Genomic DNA, 22,944 nt, shown 5'->3' with positions numbered 1-22,944 from the left:
GCTGCACTGGTAATGAACTGCTACATTAAAAAGAAAATAGAAATTGTTACAACAAAAAATTGTGCACAAATTATAGTGAAATTTAAATCAAAATGATTTGAAAAATGAATAATTTAAGTAATTCATACCCACCCCACACTAAATGAAAAAAATACATCATGAAGCCATTATGTGATAAGCGCCCTTTAGAAGGCAAATACTTTATTGATAATGCATCTGCTTTGGCAGTGCCTCAATTATAGAATTATTACTACACAAATAATGCACAACATACAAAGGATTATACTCCCACTCCCCCTTTCTCTACCAACTCTCCGCTCCTCAGGCATTTAGAGATGACAGGAGATTGAGGAGGAGATTCATTATATATACGTTTGGAATTCAATCAAGAATTTTGGACTGATGGATACCATATTAGTTCTGACAGGTGAACCACTTGGGGACGAGCCCGTTCAGTATCATATATCTGAACACAGCTGAACTGGTTTAAGTGGTGATAGTCCATTGCAAAATTGGAGATCATGTTCAATAGTATGCGTATCTAATTGCAATACATCAGGCAAATTCAAAGTAAACTTTCCACAGACGCTGAATCAAACAATATCTTACAGACAGCCGATTCTGTCAAATGAACAAAAAGCTACCATTTGTTAGATTTTCTCAGACGGAGCACTTTTTACACATCTACACCTTGTGCTGTGCACACAGAGGTCTACTGCTAGTGGCAATTATGCAAGAATGGGGCGACAATGGAACGTACAGTACATGTACTGCTTACCAACTTTCTACATTTACAAGTAGATATTGTTGGATGTAATAAGCCTTTGCAAAATGCAATAACTAGAAGCAGTGTTCGGGTCAAGAACAAAAAAAACGTGCCTGGTGCCTTCAGCATTGGCCACAGGTTACCAATTACCTGAATGCAGGCACCTGTCCACTTTAACACTCACGGGACACCTGATTTAAGACCACAACATTGCAACAACTATTGCTTGTTACCATTTGAAGCTTTGCATGGTGAACTGATGAGGTACACCACTGATGACAGCTTCTTGGTACCATTACAGAATCGACCTCTTCTTTGAAGAAGTGTGGTTCTGGAGTGTAGTGAGAGTGTTCTCAATGTTTCAGAGTACGTCGTCTGAACAGTCTCATTACCAGTTCTTCTTCAAAGAAGAGATAGAGTCCCATGGTTGTACCTAAAAGCTATTTCCTACCTTAACTATTGCCTAAAGAGGGATTTTCATAGCACAATCTAAGACACTTAAGCCCAAACATACTCAAGCGTTTGGAGAAGTTTCTGGATACTGCAAAGACTTTTCATCCCTTGATCAGGTTTTCATGAATTAATTACTTCACTCCATCATGGATCTGGAAATCAGTTCTTTAACCCAACATAATATACACCGCCATTTATTATACAATGTCTAAAAACTGCTCAATCAGGAACATGACTGGTTGAGTGTTACCATGTGACTTCCTTTGAAGATGATTGGTTATAATCGTGCATTTCTAATGACTCCTGGAGTCAAAAACTTGTTTACAATATTTAAAATTTCATTAAAAGGGATATATTTTGTAAAGATATTCAAAACAGGATTACTTATCCAAAATTACTATGTCAGAGACACACTTCTTGCACTTGACTTTTCTAGCTATTAAATGTGATTATCATTTACCAATGATCTACATGTATTTGCATCATCTGATGAATATGTAAATAAAACTTGAATATCATGGAGTGATTTTTTTTTAAATATAAATATTCTTAGTTTCCCATTGATACATTTGAATGAAAAACTTATATTGTTTCAAGAACTGCATAATTTTCTATAAGTGATTTTTTGTTGTTAAACAGAGATAACCCACCAAATTTATCATACAAGTATCAAAGCAAGAGGCATTAATAAAAATAAATAATAAAATGTGAGAAAACTGGAAAAAAATTGCAATTTGAAGGACAATACCATTAAACACCTGAATCATATGGTTTTTGTAATTTTACTAATAGATTTAAAATGAGTAAAGCCCTGATGAAATGTATGCACACGTCATGCAATAAATGCAAGGCAATTTTTGGATTCCTGCCTTAGATTAATAAGGCATACATTTAAGGCAAAACCAAATTTTATGGACGAGTTCTAATCAAGTCGTTACAGATTATCCAATCTCATGTCAGGTCAGTCAAAAGCTAATCAAATGAACCGTCGCAGAGGTATTTCTTATCACTGATCACCCTGTGTTTGTTTTTTTTCTGTGAAGCAACAAGTGACTGACATCATTGTAAATCTTTGGCAACTCAACTACTGTATTTTCATGATTCAACGATACTTCAAAATGGCTCACATGCACACAACATCCTACCTGCCATTTGCTTACAAGTTCTGATTTACAAAGTATCGCTGGAATCAAATAACATGCCAAGAATGTTGAATTTCACAAATCCAGTGCCCCTTTGCAAAGGTAAGGGAGCACAGAAGGGCTAAAACAAGACACATACTGCAGCCATAAAGAAATGTAGACATTTGCCTGTAAAAGAAATACAAAATGAAATTTCAACTATTATGATAAAATGGAGATTTCAATTCAATTATATTCTGCACAGTCTTGCAGTTAGTAACAAAACAATTCTCTTTGCAATTGAGAAAAAAATTGAAAACTAGATGACAACAAATCTAGAAATATAGGATCACAGTGTTTGGTATTATTACAAAGCACAAACCGTCACCTTATGCTCAGTCTCTCCTCCTTTTCCATGAACTGTCCACTTTGCCTCAGACTAAGTAACAGAAATACTTGGAAACACCTCGACCTCTCTGTATTGATATCTTTAACCATGGATCGAAAAGTGTACGCACAATGATTTTTAACAACCCAATTTCAGAAAATGTGAGCCCATTTGGGCAGACAACTTGCACCAACTTCAACCATTAATTACAGTCAGTAGAACTGAAAATCTTCGTGCGTCACAACAGGAAGAAAGCAAAATCCAATGTCTTAAACTGTTCTTTTTGAAATCAGATTTCTGCAACTTACAGTAAATTTCATGTCAGTGCCAACATACACGTATACCCAAAGTGCCTTAACCTTAACAGTCCTCAATCCTTCACCTGTTGGGGGACTGAGGACTGTTAAGGTTAACCCTAACAGCCCTCAATCCTTCACCTGTTGGGGGACTGAAGACTGTTAGGGTTAACCCTAACAGTCCTCAATCCTTCACCTGTTGGGGGACTGAGGACTGTTAGGGTTAACCCTAACAGTCCTCAATCCTTCACCTGTTGGGGGACTGAGGACTGTTAGGGTTAACCCTAACAGCCCTCAATCCTTCACCTGTTGGAGGACTGAGGACTGTTAAGGTTAACCCTAACAGCCCTCAATCCTTCACCTGTTGGAGGATTGAAGACTGTTAGGGTTAACCCTAACAGTCCTCAATCCTTCACCTGTTGGGGGACTGAGGACTGTTAGGGTTAACCCTAACAGCCCTCAATCCTTCACCTGTTGGAGGATTGAGGACTGTTAGGGTTAACCCTAACAGTCCTCAATCCTTCACCTGTTGGGGGACTGAGGACTGTCAGGGATAATACTAAAAGAGCCATTTGAACAAAGAAATCCAACATCAAATATCGGATGCACAAGAAAGATTTTAGGTTGCCGGTGTGACAGTGACAATGTTTTAATCCAAATGGACACGGTAAAAAGTAATGATAGACCTTAGAAATTCCCACTTCCATCCATACATGACCAATCTTTTGTATGCCCAGTCAAATGTATACATTAGGACATGCTGCATGGAAAATCTCTACAAATCTAATAATCGGTATCTGTGAATTTCATGAAATTGGTGTTGAAACACTGTTAGAGATCAGCAGGCACGCTTAAGGTTCAGTGTCAAAGAAAAATTGTGATAGTGACATAGAAACATGCTGAGGGAAATGGACCCTTTTCAGATTACAAAGATATATATACACTTGCCTGGCTACCTTGGGTGAAAGACACGAAGGCATTTAAACACACAGATTTCATGACATTACATGTGCCAGACTAAAACAGTTCAGAACACTCAACTACCTAACAAAAAGTCAGTCTACTTTGTTCTATGTTGACCCTGTTATAAGCCAAATATCCAAATTAGGGGAGCAGATGACCCTAAACAAATCACAATCGACACAGATTTCTGTAATGTATGGTGTAATGTTGTAGAGACCATGCATCCTCCAAAAGTAAGAGCCTAAGACGTCTAGGCATAAGTATTCTTCAAAAAAGGGCCTTTCATCCAAACATCATGCAAACTGGCCAAGTATTGTATGATCCTTGGATCGTTCACTTTACCCTAACCCCTGAAGTTTAGTGTATAATCACATAGAACCTCGCTGGGTTTGGCATGGTTAGGGACGATGGAAAAGGAGACCTAGCCACACCAGGTACTTCTGTGAAAGTATAGACATGGGTGAACTCTTTCAGATTTTCACTCACAGCCTTGCCCTTTTTTCTATTGCATTCAGCCCAGGCTGTACCTAAAAAGTGACTCTACGGCTACCAAACATGTAAAAAAAATCCTCACTTTGCAGTATTGGGTTCACTGGAATACCCGACTATTACTATGAACATCTTACAAAAGAAGTACGGTGTAATAACAATGGATACTCACTGTGAGTGCACTGTGTTTTTTTTGTTAGATGTTCATAGTGTATTTCACATCCATGTCTACATTCAACTATTCATGGGATGGATGGATATTTTCAAATAATGACTGTTGACCGGTATGAGTGAAATGTTAAGAACATTATGAGTCACGTTTCTTGATTTATTCAGTATATGAAACGGTGTGATCACCGAATATGCCCAGTGAATATACCATTTAACCACATGTATACCCAGCAAGAAATGAGACCGAGGGGTACCCCCCAACATGTCCAATCCCTATACACATTCCAGACTATTGTTACTTAACACATCCCCCCAAGATGTCTGAAAGGAATTCCCCAGATTTCTGCGAGACAATGACCAACACAAAGCAGGGGGGGTTCTCTCCGTCTCATACCTTGCTGCGTATGACCACATGTATACATGCAGACATTCAGCCACCTCTTCACACAAGCAAACAATGCAGTACCACACGCTTGCATGAGGGGGAGTGCAGTACACATTTGTGTCACGGTTGAATGACTCGTTCAATTCAACACCTGACTGAATCCTCTCTGTGGGCAAGTTGCTGTTCTTTCTCATTTGCTGTAAACTTGTGACAAGAAGCTGTCTTGTTCCCAATCAGGGCTTCAACAGATGTTCCTGTGTTTTCTGGCAGTTGCTGTAATTGTTTATTAAGTTGCTTCTTTGTATTCGAAGGATCATCATCGCTCATGGGTTCAGAATCAATTTTGTGCGAGCAGTTGTATGACTGCATCGCAATTATTGGGGTTCGTGCCCATCAGATAGTCAAATGTTCCATCAACTGATCACCAGAGTGAACAAATTTATAACATGCGATCAACAACTCCACTATCATGAAGACGAGGATTTACTGTATGCACGGTGATTCACGAAAATAATAATCACAGGAATACCTGGATGTACATGTCCATGTACTTTAAGCTAGTCTACAAGTTGAACTCATGAACCTGTTATATGATCTCATGACATGCCTTCAAGAGGCATGAAAGTGTCTACACAGTCAATACGTTTTATGCAAACCAAGTGAAATGCTTTACTTTGTTTCTAGTATCTGAAATCAAAACTAAGAGCAGCATAGGTTACACCCAGACAAAGGTGTCTAGGTACCAGATCTGTATCAGTATGCCTTTGGTCTTTGACCGTACAAAGGGACTGGTACCAGACTAAGCAAAATCCACTAAATGAATTTATGAAACAAGTATCAACAAACATTTGCTAAGCTGCATTTCTTGCTCTCTGACTGGTTACTGGCCAATTCTTCATATGTTCAGTTAAAAACGCTAAGCTTTTGGCTTAGTAGCCCTCCGAAGGGAGAAAAAAAATCCTGGAAAAAACTCCCAGGAATGATACATGAGTGATTTCAGAAATAAATACACCTGTAGGATGAGACAGAGTATACCTCTTGGTGCTAAATAAGGCAAGTTTTCTGCAGTGACTCAACATCTGGTAGTGATGGGAAACTTCAATCTTCTTTGCCAAATAGGTGAAGTCGACCAGCTGTGTCGTTTGTTGCGCTGATTAGAACATGACGCCTCTCCAGGTGGTTCACGGATGGGGCAAAAGAAAGACGTAACTACTGGAACCCCTCCTCACAATAATGTGCAAGATTTTTCCTGCACAAAACAAACACAAAATGACTTTTTGTCAGCCTGGCATTCATGTATCGTTATAATCCCAGCATGCTACGACAACAAGATGGAAACTTCTTGCCAGGGACTTTCGCAACTGATGCAAACAGGGACTGTAGACATAATGCAAACAGGTATGCTGGCATGACAGACACACAACGATGTATCATGCATCATGCCAATATTCTCCCACTGGTAATTACTAAAATATGAAGCCCCAATTGTGGACACAATCGCCAACATACTGGAGTATTAGGTCACCACCTACATGTAACAAAAGGCATTTCAGGCACAAACTGTCCAAGTTTTGGATGCCATTCTGTTTAATATTTTTGTAGGACGTCACGCAGCATCTCTTCTGTGACTATCTGCATCTTGACATCTTGCATGCTGTGGGAACCATATGGGAACTAGGCTTTATTTGAATGTTCAGGGGCTGTCACATGGGGAAGGGAAAGGGCTGAGCAGGGCTTATTACTGGGCCTATTATTCTTGAAATGGGTAACGGGTTACCAATAAGAGGGAGATAAGCATGAATATGAGACTTTGTACCTTATGATGACTGTTGCTGGAGTTTGCAGGGACTGGTTGGGGTGGGGTAGCAGCTTGGGCCCCCTGGGGTGGGGCTTCTTGCTGGGCTTGCCGTTCTTCTTGAGCTAGGTTCTGGGCAAGTCTACGGTCCTCCTGCTCTTGGAGTTGTAATGCTAGCTCATGACTGTGATGTGAACAAAGCGGGTCAAAACTTCAACACTGACACAGAAATTGTCTGATGAACTGCCTGATTTTCAAGAAATTATGCATGAAATCTAGCTGTTCTCTCAAAAATGACAGAACCCTCGGAGCTAAAAGCCCAAGGAATAAAAACTTAGAGCTCCCTGATTCATGAAAGACACAAGCCTGATAAGCCTGAAAGAGTCCCACTAGGCTGGGGCGGATATCCGAGACTTTCGCAAAATGGCGGGTAGCAACCACACCACGCGGATGAAAACAACTGCAACCATGGCGATGTGCTCACGCACCAGCCAATCAGACGATCAGCCTACTCAATCTTTTCTTGTATCAGTATGTATGTGCACGCACATCGCAGTTGTTTTCATTGGCACGGTGTGGTTGCTACCCGCCATTTTGCAAATGTTCTGGATGTCCGCCCCAGCCTATTGCTGAATCAAAAGTCATCCAGTCGCTAGCCTTTAGTTGAGATGATTACCAAGAGAACTACGACAAATTCAGTCTTTTGTCAATGATCAACCTGTGGTGTTTGTGAATGGGATCAGACCTGTAACCAACTTGGAATATACATGTATGCCTCATGATAGGACTGGCTTCAATTTATGCAGCATCTGTCAGGGTTGGAGAAGAGGTTCTTTGCTTGTCTCTCATTTCTATGGCCCAGGTTCGAATCCCGGCCCGGTCCACATGTGGATTGGGTTTTCAGTCTCTACCTGATTCTGTGGGTTTTACCCAGAATATTCCTCTGGGGTTTTCCTCCCACCTCTACAACTGTAACTGCTTCTCACTGTCTCCTCTCTGTAGGTTTCTTCAGGATTGAGACCAACAGTGCCTGAGACACTTTTGAAGAATCTTTGGTTTCACAACCAGAAATGCTTCATGATGTTTATGTTACTGATGCACAAACTGCAGGCTTACTCCGACATTGAAGCCATCCCTGCCACATGTGTGTCTTGGTCTTGGTGCTGGCTGAGCCTGGCTTCCTGTTGTTGGTCTTGTTGAAGAGACAATGCCACCAGGTAACTGCGGAGAAATGCGCAGAAAGATGCAGTCAACCACTTGCAAATGATATTATACATCAACCGACTGGCCCCAGGCGTGGCGTTACTTTCAGGTGCAAATCTCCGCTTTTCAAGGTAACAAGTTAACATGGTCACTTTATGCAAGTAGGTTGTACAACACAAATACTGGCTCTTGAAAGTACAGATAATTTGTACAAAATTTGTTCAACATTTCTAACCACATTTTCTACAACATTGAAAAAACACTACGGAACACCATCTGCTAAGACGACCAGCCCCGACGCAATATGACTGGTTGGGGGACTTGGATTGACTTACAACACACTTTATTCCATGCACGTTTTGTTAGAGTAGTGAATAAGCCTTTTGCGAGTTAAATTTGAATAAAATCTGGTACACTGAGTTCTTTAAATCCACATGAACATAACAATTTGAATTTTCCATACTAAAACCACTGTTGCTACATGTATACCTAGTGATTCAGGGCAAGCTTTTCCTTAGTTACATAAGAGACGCCTTGCAACAATACACTGTTCTCAATGGATAAGAAAGGCACAAAGGAACCAGTCCATTCCAGAGATGGTGGTCGCTATGCAAAAGCTCTCCCTGAATCATGAGGTACTGCAACAGTGTCTTTAGTCTGGGGACTTGAAATTGTTATGTTTGTGTGCAATCAGATAACTAAAGGTACCAGATTTTAATCAAATTAATCTTGCAAACGGCTTATTGGCTTATCAGCCAGGTAATGTTTTCAACTTGCCTATTCCATGATAATTACCCTATCCGCCCTGAGTGGGACCAAGAGAGGGCGCAATTATCCTAGCAACAGAGGCTCCTTTGGTGGGAAATGCACTTTGCCAGTTCACAAACAACTATGAAATGCACGTGTTACGGTTGTGTCACTACGAACAACATGAAGAGGAACCAAGATGGCTCCTTTCAACCAATGAGGGAGTGATTCTGCTCAAGGGGATTGCATCAGCAACTCACTCTGCATCTAGCTGCTGGTCTGGTGACATATTGACAGCCGCTCCAGGTGCCATATGACTGGTTGGGGGGCTTGGATTGAATTCTCCGTCTACAAACCCACTGTCTCCCTCCACACTGCTTAGCGTCTCCCAGACGATATTGCTTTCCGTCAAAAAACCCTGATCCGTCACTAATATGCACAGTTCACTCTGCAACAAGAGAAAGACCGGGTCACCATTTCATGTCTACAACTGTATATCTGAGGAGTTTTAGTCAAATAAAGGCACAAGATTTTGTGACAACTGTCAATGATAACTTCCAACATGGTCTTATGAAAGACTGGATGAAAGAGAGGCTGCACTGGCACTAGACACCTGAAGGCTACAGCAACCTACATCATAATTTTTTTACTCACAAGTTTGTGTTTTGCCAGTGCAGCCTCGCTTTTGTTCCAATATGAAAATTCCAAAAAGTGAACAGCCTGTGATGAAGTAATTTCCCAATGAAGTATCCAATCAGTAATCTGATATTTTACATCCTTCAGAATTTGAAAGTTTGATGATTCACAAGACTGGTAGGTTTGAACTCTATAAAACTGGTTTAAAATGTATACAAGTAACCACTTAGGCTTAGTAAAATCAAATATTGATCAAATGATTTCAGGAAGGTCTCGCATTGTGTATATTTAACCCATGAAGCTTCCAAGTTCAAACCTCAAGTTGCAAGTACTATGAAAGCATCAAACTAATCTGTGGAATGGTAACATCAAAAACAATAAGGCTGAGTCCACATTTTATCTTTGGCAGGCAATGGCAAGTTTGTATTAATGGCCTGATTTTCCCTGAGTTGGTTGTAATTGATTGAGTTAGCCCAAACAGGGCCTGGATATGAACCAAACAGCTGCACACCCTACTTACACTGTGTTTGATTAATGTGCTGAAATGGTTATTCCTGAAGAATACACAAAGTTCTCCCTCTTCCGTGGCAGCATTCAGCTCACACAAACCGTAAAATGTCAACTGAGCTGCTGTGCTCTCCAGGAATTGCTCAGCAACCAGACCTGAAAAGCCAACAAGGTAACAATCAGAAAACAGCAATGAGAACTCAAATCCCTTTGGCATGTGACAGCTGTGCACATTTTGTCGAAAGCTGGTCACGGGCAATGCACATCACACAAATAATCTACACCATCTGAGTACACTAAAATTAGTACCAACTGTGCTATTTTCACTTCCTACAAACAGTCAGAAGACAAACTACAGAAATGTACAAAGCACAGAAGAAAAAAACTGCTTTACCAAAAATAAGTAACCAACTGTAATGGTCAGCCAGCCATGTTTAATGCTTGACTGGTTCTCGGTGGCTCCACACAAACACATGCCTTCTTAGCAGAACAGTGAAAGTGTCCCGACTCCTACTCAGGCTTACCTTGATGCTGTTCGTTTTCATCCTTAGAGCTCTTGCTTGCAATAATCTTCTCCACTACCTGGTTATAACTGCAAGTGCCTACAGCTGAAACAATCTCCGTGTTCTGTGGGTCATACAGCCAGCCATGGCACAGTACAATATTCAGCAGGTCAAACACCACGCATTCCTGAGTGTACTCAAAGTCTTTGACCCTGTTTGTGGAAAAGGTACATGAAAGTAAGGGTGAAGTAAGGATGAAATAATTCAGTTTGCATTTGAAACATATCTTTACTCTGGCCATCGTTAACCTGACCAGTTTGCACACTCTTATCTTTCAAAAACAGGATTGAATGCAAGCCACACACTTCATCCTTGACCAATCATCAAGTTACTTACCCTGTGAATTTGACATTGACGTCTAAACCTGTTGACAGCTTGGTGATTATCTCCATTGCATCGTGGATGTTCTGCTCGTAGTTGCGTTGGACTCCCTCAGAGGCATTCTGGGTAAAGACCAGGGCAGTAAGGTGACAGTACAGAGTCAGTCACAAAGAGTAAATCGATACTGTAATTTTAATAAGTCTAGACAGGCCACTTGTCTCACAAAATAGACTGCTTACGTGCTTGTGTATACGTTTCATATATCAGATCAATTACATCAGCCTTAACCCTAACCCCAGGGCCCTTTTTGCTAGGGACCTTCCTCAATCCTCCAAAATCCTCCAATTTGGGGAAAAAATTTGATTCTTTCTCAACGCCCTTCTGTTTTCTTCTATTGCATTATCCCTGTTCTCTACCATCTTTGCAGTTTATGTCATGCAAAGACGTTTACTGCACTTTATGGAACCAACATGAGTTTGTTATCAGTACTCAGCACAGCAGTGTAGCACTTTGCAGCATTTATGATCAAAGTCAGACGCAGAAAAGTACAGAAGCAAAAAATTCTGGACTTATTCCAATCTCCTGGTCATAGCATTTTCATTTTGCCATTAATTATAGTCACTGATTGCTAACAGTACAGCTGAAAAACTCGAGTCAAAATTTACTCAAATTTCACTTTTTAATTTACTGAAATTGTTATTTATGAACTAATTTTCTCAAATCAATCGATTCTTAATTAGAAAATTAGCTTGCTACAATGGCTTTGGCTGAAAATGGATATTTCACATGGTTACTTTTATAGGAAAATAAAAATGGTGCTATTTGGAACTAGTTAAACCGATTCAGACCTAGAAAAAGTGTTCTCACATTTGGTGATACCATAAGTCCAAATTAAAAGCTTAGATTTTGAAAGTAATTTTGTAGTTTTTCAAATACACGAGGTGGACTACTGATCATATTTCACCAGAATTATAGGATTTTGTCGCTGGAATATGACCATGGAGTTATTTGTAAGATCCAGAATTTCAGAAGCGACTGTACATCATACACTGTGCCCACGTACGCACATGTAACCCCCGAACCATCCGCTCGATGGCAAGTTCTGATCAGTAAAAAAAATGTACCAGAAAAAAAATCGCCTATTGATAGCCTCCCGATAACAATCTTGCCTTCATTTCAAATAGTTACTACCAGCAAATTTGATTCAAGGAGTCAGAAGAAAGTGCCCAGGAAACACCTCAGATTGCACCGCAAAGCATCTAGAATCCAAAATTCCCCAAGGGAGCCCCAGACCCCACACTGTAATGGTTCACGCTCGCATTGTGTGCCACCCTCCTATAATTTTAGGCTGTGGTAGCTTAATGTTATGGGCTCTTGGATACACACTTCACAAAAATAATTGAGGATGGATGGTTAACCACAAAACATTGCATTCACACAAAGTTGGATAATGGCCTCCCGGAGGTGAACACATGCTGTTGCAATGTAATTTGAATCTTTCTTGCTCCATCCAAAATAAACCAGAAATGTCTTTTGGCGAAAGCTGTTGATTACTAAGTGTTTAGACAATTTTGTTTTGTTTTGCAAGCCAATATTGGCCTTCTTATGACAATAAACACGTCAGAAACATTTTGATTTAATGCAACAGTGCATCTCGACACCTTTCTAAAATATGATGTATCTTACATCTACCTCCAAGGATCGGTTGAGCAGACAGTCCCCAAGGTAGCCCACCAACTGACTGGCAGACACCATCTCCACCATTTGCGGGATGTGGATGGTTCCCCGCAGCAACAGCACATTCATGATGGCAATGAGGGGGCAAGGACCATTTTCATTCTGTGTGATGATAGGTGTGTTATTTCCTCGCCATTTGATCCACTTGACATGGTAGGTTTGCTCAGCTGTTTGACTCCGTGGACTTGTGTCTGACACTGGAAAAAATAGTCTTAATTGGTTATTGTCGACAGTTATTGTCAAATGAACTACCGTATACAGGAAACTTACGAGGTACATGTACTTACAGGCAGTTCCGTGTAAATGTCATCCTGGGTTTCAAATTTTGTTTTTCACAGAAAATGATCGTGTTGGGCACTGTTGTGAAGGCAGTGATGTCGGAAACCAACCAACATGACCAGATAGCATAGCAAGGCCCTTTCTTTTATATACAGTACATGTATGTCACGCATGATTACTTTTCATTTGCTAACTTCAATGAATTTTATTCCACATTGTACCTGAAACAAAGGAGGCAGTGAAGGTGCCGGTCTGTTACCATGGCAACAAAATGCTTTACATGATCCTTGCAAAGTCGAAATTGTGAAAGAAATCTGTGATAGATGAGCACCTTCAACAAAAATTACACAAGTGTGTCTATGTACTGTAGGTCCTAAAACATCACGAAGGCTTGTTGTGCAGCGTTTTTCCACCTTCACAATCTCAGGCGCATCAGTAAATTCCTCTCTCCCGATTCGCTTTCAGTGTAAATTCACGCATTTGTGACCAGCCGTCTGGACTATTGTAATAGTCTTTTGTATGGTTTGTCAGCAGCACAGATAATGAGATTACAGCGAGTCCAGAATGCTGCAGCTAGACTTCTTATGAATACACCCAAGTTTCAACACATAACACCAATACTGTATCAACTGCACTGGTTACCTGCTTTTTACAGGATCAACTTCAAAATCATCCTGCTAACATACATGTACAAAGCCATCCACGGTCTTGCTCCTAGATAGGAGTCTAGATATCATCTCAGGTCAGCAAGCAATGGTCCTTTGTTAAGTTACCCTAACGGTAAAATGCTACTCACACTTGGTGACAGGGCATTCGCCATGGCTGCTCCTATATTATGGAATGCCTTGCCATGCCATTCACGGTGTGGGCAAAGCCTTGCCATTTTTAAATGTAAAGTAAAAACTTACCTTTTTAATGTTGCATTTGTACAGTGATATATTGCACTGCAAGATTCATGATTGTATTAATATTATCTAGTAGGTTTATTATTATTTTTGATTTTAACATAGGTTTAGCTGTGATTCGTTATTTTAGTGCCACCGTGTCTGGTATAATTACTTTTATCGTAGGTAGGGTTAGAGGCGTTTGTCCCCGGGAAAGATCGAAACATCATCGATGCCACCAGGGTTAGGTTCTTCCTGTTGGCGGGGCAGGCGTATCCCCATAATGCGGTTTGGGTACTAGCACGGTGACATTCATTCATTTATCCTTATCCTTTCATTTCTTAAATTAATGATTTTTTACCTTAACTTGTACTGCGCCGTTGATCATTTTTATGGAAACGGCGCATTATAAATTTTCAATTATTATTATTCAATTTGTAATATTTATAACTTACACACACATTGTACTACCACCATGATCATGATGACAGAATAGGATACATTGTGACAATCTTTTTGAATATGTTGGTCTGTTGCTCCCTGGAATTACCCTCACATACATGTACATGGAATAATTCTAAAGATGAGCCAAGCAATGGACCGTAGTAAGATTTGAATTGGTCATCTTCAAAGCGCCATTTTCTATATTTGACAGCAAATGTGATCTGCGAAAACCCTTCGCATGGAGAGTTTTGTCATATGGGTGCATATAAACTTCCAATTAATATGGACATGCTCTTGTTTTCAGATACATTACATGTACATTTATGATTCAAGGTTGTGTACAATATGAATCTAGGTTAACTAGAATCTGAATTAAACAGGTCTGAAAACAGGACGGAGTCTAGATCAATTTGAATTTGAAATGCACCAAAATGACAAAGTTCACCATGCAAAAGGGTTTCCACAGATCAAATCACAATTGTGTATTACCCCTAACCTTTTAGACTTCATAAATACACTGTGAGAAAAGAGTACATGATAACATGACCGATGGCAAGATCTGCGTAAATGTACCTCATTGCAGATCTTCAGAGTGAGACGATGTGTGGCTCTTTCATGTCAAGTAGGCACACAACACCTTTTCAAAGAAACATGTACATGTGACACAGCATGAAGGTATCCAGTTCAGATATGTGTAACTAAAATAAGCCATTTGCGAGTTAAATTTGAATAAAATCTGGTATACTGAGTTCTTTAAATTCACGTGAACATAACTTGAATTCTCCATGCTAAAACCACTGTTGCTGTACCTCGTATTTCGGGGCAAGCTTTTGCCAAGTTGCATAAGAGACGCCTTGCAACAATACACTGTTCTCAATGGATAAGAACGGCACAATGGAACCAGTCCATTCCAGAGATCGTGGTCCCAAAGCTTGTCCCAAATCATGAGGTATAGCAACAGTGTCTTTAGTCCAAGGAATTCAAATTGTTCCGTTCCTGTGCAATCAGATAACACAGTGTACCGGATTTTATTCATATTTAACTCGCAAGTGGCTTATTGAGCTTAATGTAATTTTCAGATATTGATTTACACATACGCACTAACGAAAATCAACTCTTGAGTTCAAATGTTACAATGTTGTTGTAATCACCTGTAGGCATTCCGCCTTTAGCACCAGCAGAAATCTCCTCATCTCCTCCTGCTCTGGGTGTGGCATCGTCTGTTGATGTTCCATTCTCACAAGGAGGGGCCTCAACTGTTGCCACATTCTGCTTCAAAGCAGCAACATTGGACGGGTAAACTCCCTCGCTCGAACACGTTGGGATCTCTTCGCTTCTTGTGCTGGCCATTTCTGCCTTAATCTTTAAGTTTAAAACAGGGAAAGATGGCGCACTTTGTTAAACAAAGCTATTGACCTGACAGGGATTTCAACCTGCAAACATCAAGAAATAGCAGCAGTGATCTACATGTACATGTACCTACATGTAATGAGCTCCAGTACCAAGCTGACTTTATAATTATCAAGTGTGACATATATCAACAAACTTCACCCAAAATCATTGGCTATAATGAAAAAGTCATGTCACTGTTTACCACCGAGGCTGTTTGGGCAGCCACTGATGTTATGGATGTGCTTAGATGTACATTTAACTTGCTCTCTTCATTTATTTTCTATTTCACTTCACAGAACAACCCATTACATCTGGAAAGCCTGACAATCATCTTTGAATATGGAAGCGCTGTATGCCTAAGATTTCATCTCCTCAATATTTTGGCCTATGGGACTACAACTAGAAACACTTTAATTTACCAGATGCACAGGTTTTTTAGGGAAGACAATCAAATGAAATTGAAAGTAACATTCACTTCTAAACTCAAGTCAGCCGAGTTCTGTCCAAATGGGTCGGTAATGTACAAGTACATGCAGCTACAGAGCAGTGAAGCTTCAGAGAAACAAAGATTTTGCTGTGAGGTGATAGTGTTGATGATAAATTTCATGCTTACACGTATATTCTTTCCAACAGTGCCTCTGCAAATTAAAAGTTACAAGTTCAACAAAAAATAAAAAATCTCAACATTTGATTTTTTTTTCATTTGGCCAAGAAAGAGGGAAAAGCCAGTGGACTGGTAAAACAAACATGACAAGGTGTGGCCCTGGTAGAAAATATACATTGTATTCCAGCGAGATAATCAACTCACCAAAACTGAATAACATGTAAAATAAAATGAAACAAAAATGAAAGCATGGATTTGTTGTGACCTAGTTTTACATTGCTTGCATTATACAACAAGCTATATACACTGTAGTGGGGACCCTGGAGAATACAAGTAACAAGAAGCCGGGAAAACACCACATAAGAAAAATATTTCAAAAAATAAAGACTGCTTCACTTTTTTTTTGACGTACGTGAACTGAAAAGAGCACTTTTAAACATTCCAAATTGACCTAGCATTTCTGGACAAGTGAGGGCACTTTTCTTTTGATATAAATCAACAAAGACATGGTTCAAATTGCATGTTTTCATGTTCAACTCGTGAAATCCAAATTTGCTCTCTGAAAACATTTCTGGAGAAAGCTTGCTTGCTTGCTTCTTGACATATACTTACACAATAAATTGCCAAAGGAAATGAAATCTACGAGAGCAATGTTTAAAAGTCTAGAAATTTTCTGTGCCCAAATCAGTGCAACAGTGAGGCTTGTGCCTTGGATGACATCATAGTTTTGCTCAGGAATATGCAAATGGATTAGCATAAGAACAGAAAAGCTCCAAATATGGGTTAAATGATAAATTGAAACCCAGAGGTGCAATTTCAAGGGTTGTAGTACAATTTAGTAAAATATTTCTATTTCACAGTCCCTTTAACAAAAACTTGGAACCAGTTCCAAATCCAAGCTCCTGTAGGATCCAATCAAAAGGTGTCAAGGTACCAGACCACACAACCACAATTTGAGTTCTCTAACATTTGCAATCATAATCACAGGCTTATTTTCAAATGAACTGACCGTGAATTCTTCATCAAATGGCATAATGGTCATCACTTGTACAACAAACAATTGCTAGGCTTTTTGCCATTTACACAGATGTATACGGGTAATTCCAGAAATTAGGGGTCCAAAAGAGTGCCATTTTTGTGTCCCTGTTACATCTGACATTTGTAATTTGACACGGAAATATCACTGGAATTAATTTCAGACTAGTACTATTTGTTTGGTAGGTAATTTGCATTAATTCATCATTCTTGGAAATGAGAAAATGTGTTCTGAACTTACAAAATCATATGTCATATGTGACAGGGACAAGAAAAAAAAGCTTTGAGGGTTTGGCTCCTACTAACCCAATGACATCCATTATTAAAATCCCCTTTCAACTATGGACATTATACGTGTACTGTTGCCATTAATACCAACTGGCATACATAATGCATACAATTACTAAATATCATGTTTGCAAATTTTAAAATAAAAAATGTCAGATTTCTCACTTCTTAAAATCTACAATGGTTTCAAAAAATCATTTCTGTGATCAATATGTCTTGCGCTGAGATACAATGTACCGGTACAAGTACGTGTAGCTTACTTGCTGTCCAAATGCACCATTTCCCTCTTTATTTTGCCAGATTCTTGGAACTTTCCACAAGCTTCTTACTGTAAGTAGTGACCTTATAACACATAATGCAGGTATCTAGCTTAACCACTTGCTGCTGGGGGAACCCCGTTTCGATTACCATGGGTTTATACACAGAGCCGGGGTGCCCGAAATGGGAAAAAAAGCTGGTCCGTGTAACAAAAGAGCGTACTTGGAACGAAAGACCTGCTGCTGGGAATTGCCATCATTTTTCGGCTTGCATTTTTCGAAGGTAATCCTTTACTGTTTTCAAACAGTACACCACTGTTTTGGGCACTGTGCACCCGCGAATTAGCCCCACAGACAAAAGTGCTCCAGAGCCCCATTGATGAGTGACACAGCATCTCTGCATGCTAATCCAGCCACGTTTGAAAACACGCCACTCACATTCACTGGGGACAAAAGAAATTATGCAAAACCTCACAATTCTGGGCACTCTTTACAGGGCAGCAGGCTTGGCTGAAATCTTCAGGAGTCAATGAAGATTGCCTGTCAGCTTAGAGTAGCCACCAAGCAGTCATTTGTGTGGGTGTAAACGTCCATTAAATTAAATTAAGAATTTTTGAAGAATTTTGAAAACTGAAAATCTCCCGTTTGTGTGTACTGCATTTTTAAAAGCACCCAGCAGCAAGTGGATAATGATGTATAGGTCATGTACAGTAGTTCTTGGTGTAACATGCATCATGCATATTCATGAATTTTTTTTTTTGCAAACGAGACAGCACCTCATGCACTGTAAATGTATATTCATTAAGCTGTTAGTTATGTAAATGGTGGGTGTTCTTCTTTAAAAGAGACAACTAAAGCCAGACACCATAAGACTGGCCTTAGTTAGTTTGCGTAAATAATGCGTGTGGTGCAGGACTCTTTGCCTGCAACAATGACAGATGTCCATCGGGTCACATGGCCTATTGTCACGGAACAATGGCAGATGGGTCATTCTATAAATTTGGGGTGCAGGTTTTTCCCATCCCCGTTACGTCTAGCATATGATTTTTTTAATATTTAGAACTCACTGTTTAATTTCAAAGTACTGCAAATAACCCTGCCAAATAAATAACAATAGTTTGAAATCAATTTCAGTGATACATCCTTTGTCAAACATGTCAGATGGTATACATGTCAGAGGTAACAGGGACGGAAAAATGTCACACTTTGGACCCCAAATTTATAGAATGACCCATACATGTACAGTATGTCCATCAGGTCACGTGGCCCAGTGTGAGGTTGGAGTGCTGCAATGGTAATTTAAAAAGAAAAAGGCATTCAGAGGGAAAAGAGACAGGCAAGGTATGGTAATTGAAGAAAAAGCTGGGTATCTGCAACGTTAGTCACAGGGTACACACTATGCCAGAACCATGCGTTATGATGTGGTTCATTACATACTCCGTTGCACAATGTGTGACGAACCCCGCAGTCGTTATGTTTTTTTTTACAAGCCTTAAAGATAGACATGTACAACTCCTTATAGCAAAGTCTTGGCTATTTTGATCATGCAAACTGACTCTGCCATCACAAATATTTGCACAAGATTTCATACATCCTTCTTGATGAGGTTAGATATCTGCTGGTAAGGCTTATTCACCTTATACAATCTATCTCCTGAAAATGTTTAAATGCTGAAGTATTTTGTCCATTCACACCACAGAAGATCGACAGCATGCACTCTCTAATCGTTGTCAGCAGCAATGCAGGACCTATCATTTTATTATTGTTCCTCCATCACTCAAAAATGAAAGCCACGCTATGATTTGCCTAATCGCATCTGTACCATTGATCATCCATTCACCATTTAAGGAGGTATAAAAGATGAATAAACCTCCAAGTAGACACCTAACTGTAGAGGTGTGCATCAGAAGTCAGAGACTGTCTGTCAACCCAGAGCAGTCCCTGTATTTAGAGACCAAACCTGACCCATAAAAGAGAGAGTGTCTCCTCTAAGGGGCACATTTTTTCCAAGTGGGCTTGTTACGCCCCAACTATACCATACATGTATGTCCCAACTATAGTTGGGCTCGTCCCAACTAGAGTGCTACAGTTGGGCCGGCCCAACTACAGCAGAGAGGTCCCGTGTGCATGATGTGCCCAGCATGTGCCAAAGTCATATTGTTTACAAATGTCATGTCATTGGTCATAGGGCTAGATGAACAGATGAAGTGCCTCATTTCAGATGAATTGTGTCAAGTGTGAGACACATTGACTTGGATAATGTTAAGACATTTCCCACAGACATTGGTCGACAATAGTTGGGCCGGCCCAACAGCAGCACAACAGTTTGGACTGTCCCAACTATAGTTGGGACTTCTGCTATAGTTGGAGTGTAACAGGCTTAGATAAAAAAATCCACATGCTATAATCAGTTCCCCCTCCATATTTTCTATTCGCATACAGGTAAGTTATTTTAAGTTTAAATGCACTTTGTATCATGTCACCCAATTTACCGTACATAAAAACAGTGGGGGGGATGTGGCCAAGTGGTTAGGGTCTGTGGCTTCCAACCATAGGGTTGGAGGTTCGAATCCAGCTGCTGGCAGTATGTTGTGGCCCTTGGCAAGCCATTTCACTCCTGCTTGCCTCTCTCCACCTAGGAGTATAAATGGGTACCAGCATTAGCTGGGGAATCAACATGCGATGGACTGGCATCCCATCCAGGGGGAATAGAAGTTGTTTTATGCCAAGGAAACCAGAGATACACACAGGCCTGATGAGCCAGATTGGCTCCGACCAGACCTGCTTTTTGGCTACACTGTACATGTACAAGTAAGGGATTGATATTCAGGAAAACTTTTTCATGTGGTCTTTTGAACTCTTTTCTCTGCCCTTTGTGTTCCATTGCAGACTCCTGCTTGTAGTGTTAGAAGTAAACAGTAGACTTTTTAAAAAACGAGACGACAGCCTATTGTATTTCCTTCTGCTGAATCCAGTTATAGCATTAACCACTTGCTGCCGGGGGACCTGTTTTCGAGCACATAGGCTTTATACACGAAGCCAGGACAAAAGAGCTGGGCCTTCTAACAAAAGACCATGCTCCGCACAAAAGACTGAGCTGCTGGGCACTGCAGACATTTTTTCTCTCTCAATAGTGGAGATAATCCAGCCTTGTTTTGAAACAGTATACAACGGTTTTGGGCATTTAGTGCGAACGGATTACCACCGGGGACAAAAGCACTCCACTGCCGCAGCGATGAGCCACACAGCACCGCTGCACGCTAATCTGGCCCCTATTGAAAAAAGGGCAGCAGCGCATTGTGCTAGGTTCGTGAACAAAAGAAAGTTATATAACATCGCACAATCTGGGCTCTTTTTACAAGGCTGCAGGTCTGGCTGAAATACTCGATCGTCAATAGATTTTGTCTGTCAGGCTATAGAGGCCACCAGACAGTAATTCATGTGGGTGTAAATGTCCATTAACTGAAATGATGAATTTTTGAAGATTTTTGAAAACTGAAAATCTTGAAATCTGCCCGTATGTGTGCACTACACTTTTCAAACCACCCGGCAGCGTGTGGTTAAAAGGATCCCCAGGGCAATGCTAGGATCCCCAGGGACCACTGGAAAAGAAGTGTCCTTGTTTGGGGAGACATTCTCTCTTTCAGGGGGGGAATGATTTTTATCCCCGAATATTATTTTAATAAAGAGACTTCTCTCAGTTTCAGAGCAGTTTCTGAGTTGTGATGTGCACCCGTACTGTCTAATGTTAACATGTGTCTCACATCGTCAAAAGATTATGCTGGCTAGGCCGGTGAAGTCTTGTGGTGCAAACGTTTGTGATGCCAGAGTAAATTGGAATAATCAAAATAGCCAATACTTTACTATAGTGAGTCATACCTGTCTATCTACAATGCTTGTTACAGTTCTGGGAGTACGTTTAGCAAGGCTTGGTACCATGGACGTCGGACAAGTCGACTGTTTACCAATTCAATTCCGCACAACTTGACTGTTGGTACAACTCGACCATTTACAAAGTCGTCCATTATGACAACTCATCACTGAACATGATCGGATGAGGGGCACTTAGCATAAATTGTAGATCAATGTGTTTTGGCAAGTTTGTGTGTGTCACATTATTATGTTGTAACTCGACTTGCCGGGCATAACGTGCACAGAAGCCTGGTGATGCAGCATGCACAGGACTGGTGGGCAGAGCGTGCTGAGTTTGCATTAGGCCTACTAGATCAACACCCTAAGACTTGGATTAAATTCAAAAACACATACTTATAGGATCCTAAACCACCATCTCTAAGTCACACAGACATGACGGAGTTCTCTAAGTAAAACAGTCCACTAACTTAAACAAAATAGTAGTAGTCCTAGCCTAAGCCCAAAAATTAACAAGTCAACAGTGACCATAATGATGACCGGCAACGTGAACATGTCTCGATTGAGGACTATAATATGATGGTTAAGTTCAAGTTGTCTGTCCATTCATGCCATTTGAGGCATACTGTAAATGGTCGAGTTGTCCCACTGGCCGAGTTGTCTCAACTGTTGAGTTGTCCTGGGTAAAGTTGTCAAACGGTTGAGTTGTCCGAGCCCCAGTACCGTAGGCCTACATATCACAACTGGTCAATGCCTTGGAATGCGCTGTGATCGACTGAAGTCTGACGCGTCTACATGTACACAGTACATGTACATGTCTTCAGTAGTCAGGTAGTGAGTGGTCCATTATTAGCTAGGTCTACGTGAAAGAAATTCCCACACCAAAAACAACCAATTTACTTAATTCTAGAGCGTTACTGAAAGATCACCTTCGACTCTCCTTCAATCGTTGCTAAGAAAAAGAGTTTTCCCGGTGCTTTCCGTAGTTTTATTGCTATCTAGCGACCACCAGAAGGGCCATATTCACTTGAAGTGACGTAATCGCGCCTGAACCCTATTAAAGTTTCGTCTCAATAGTACACAAAATCACCAGGTACCTGACTTCATTTTCATTCGAATTAACTATTATAAGATGGGGGGGTGGGAGAAATAAACTCTTCAGAATAAATTGATACATTTTCCCAAAAGTAAAAAGTCAATACACATTTCATTGGACCAAAAGTAACATGGTAATCTAATGATTTTCATCATATTTTGCATGCCCATAATGTACAAGTACCGCTAGAAAATGTTCATTGCCATTACCTACAGACCCTAGCTATGAAGTAGAATATTCTCAAGGCGAAAGAA

The 22,944-nt window shown here is 40.3% G+C and overlaps 1 protein-coding gene across 4 annotated transcripts; it reads right to left on the bottom strand.

Annotated features, from left to right (window-relative positions):
* Window positions 1-167: 167 nt before the first annotated feature.
* Window positions 168-22,661, bottom strand: LOC110981635 (ubiquitin carboxyl-terminal hydrolase MINDY-1-like). 4 transcript variants are annotated; one of them, XM_087131048.1, is made up of 11 exons: window positions 22,524-22,661; window positions 15,300-15,510; window positions 12,491-12,738; window positions 10,820-10,926; window positions 10,445-10,635; window positions 9,934-10,076; window positions 9,038-9,225; window positions 7,944-8,048; window positions 6,849-7,011; window positions 3,528-6,281; window positions 168-3,087 (listed from the first exon to the last, which is right to left on the bottom strand). In XM_087131048.1, exons 2-10 carry the CDS (start codon window positions 15,496-15,498, stop codon window positions 6,258-6,260), a joined length of 1,368 nt encoding a protein of 455 aa, XP_086987174.1. In that variant the 5' UTR covers window positions 15,499-15,510; window positions 22,524-22,661; the 3' UTR covers window positions 168-3,087; window positions 3,528-6,257. The 4 variants fall into 4 exon arrangements, with proteins under 4 accessions (XP_086987174.1, XP_022095044.2, XP_022095045.2 ...); XM_022239352.2 differs by having other exon boundaries at window positions 168-3,110; window positions 3,551-6,281; XM_022239353.2 differs by having other exon boundaries at window positions 168-3,110; window positions 3,551-6,281; window positions 12,497-12,738.
* Between the last annotated feature and the right edge of the window lie 283 nt (window positions 22,662-22,944).

The sequence above is a fragment of the Acanthaster planci genome, linkage group LG21 (assembly GCF_054643075.1).
Source record: "Acanthaster planci isolate LZ-2023a linkage group LG21, COTS_SCS, whole genome shotgun sequence".
NCBI classification, from domain to species: domain Eukaryota; kingdom Metazoa; phylum Echinodermata; class Asteroidea; order Valvatida; family Acanthasteridae; genus Acanthaster; species Acanthaster planci.
This window is presented reverse-complemented; position numbering and strand designations above follow the sequence as displayed.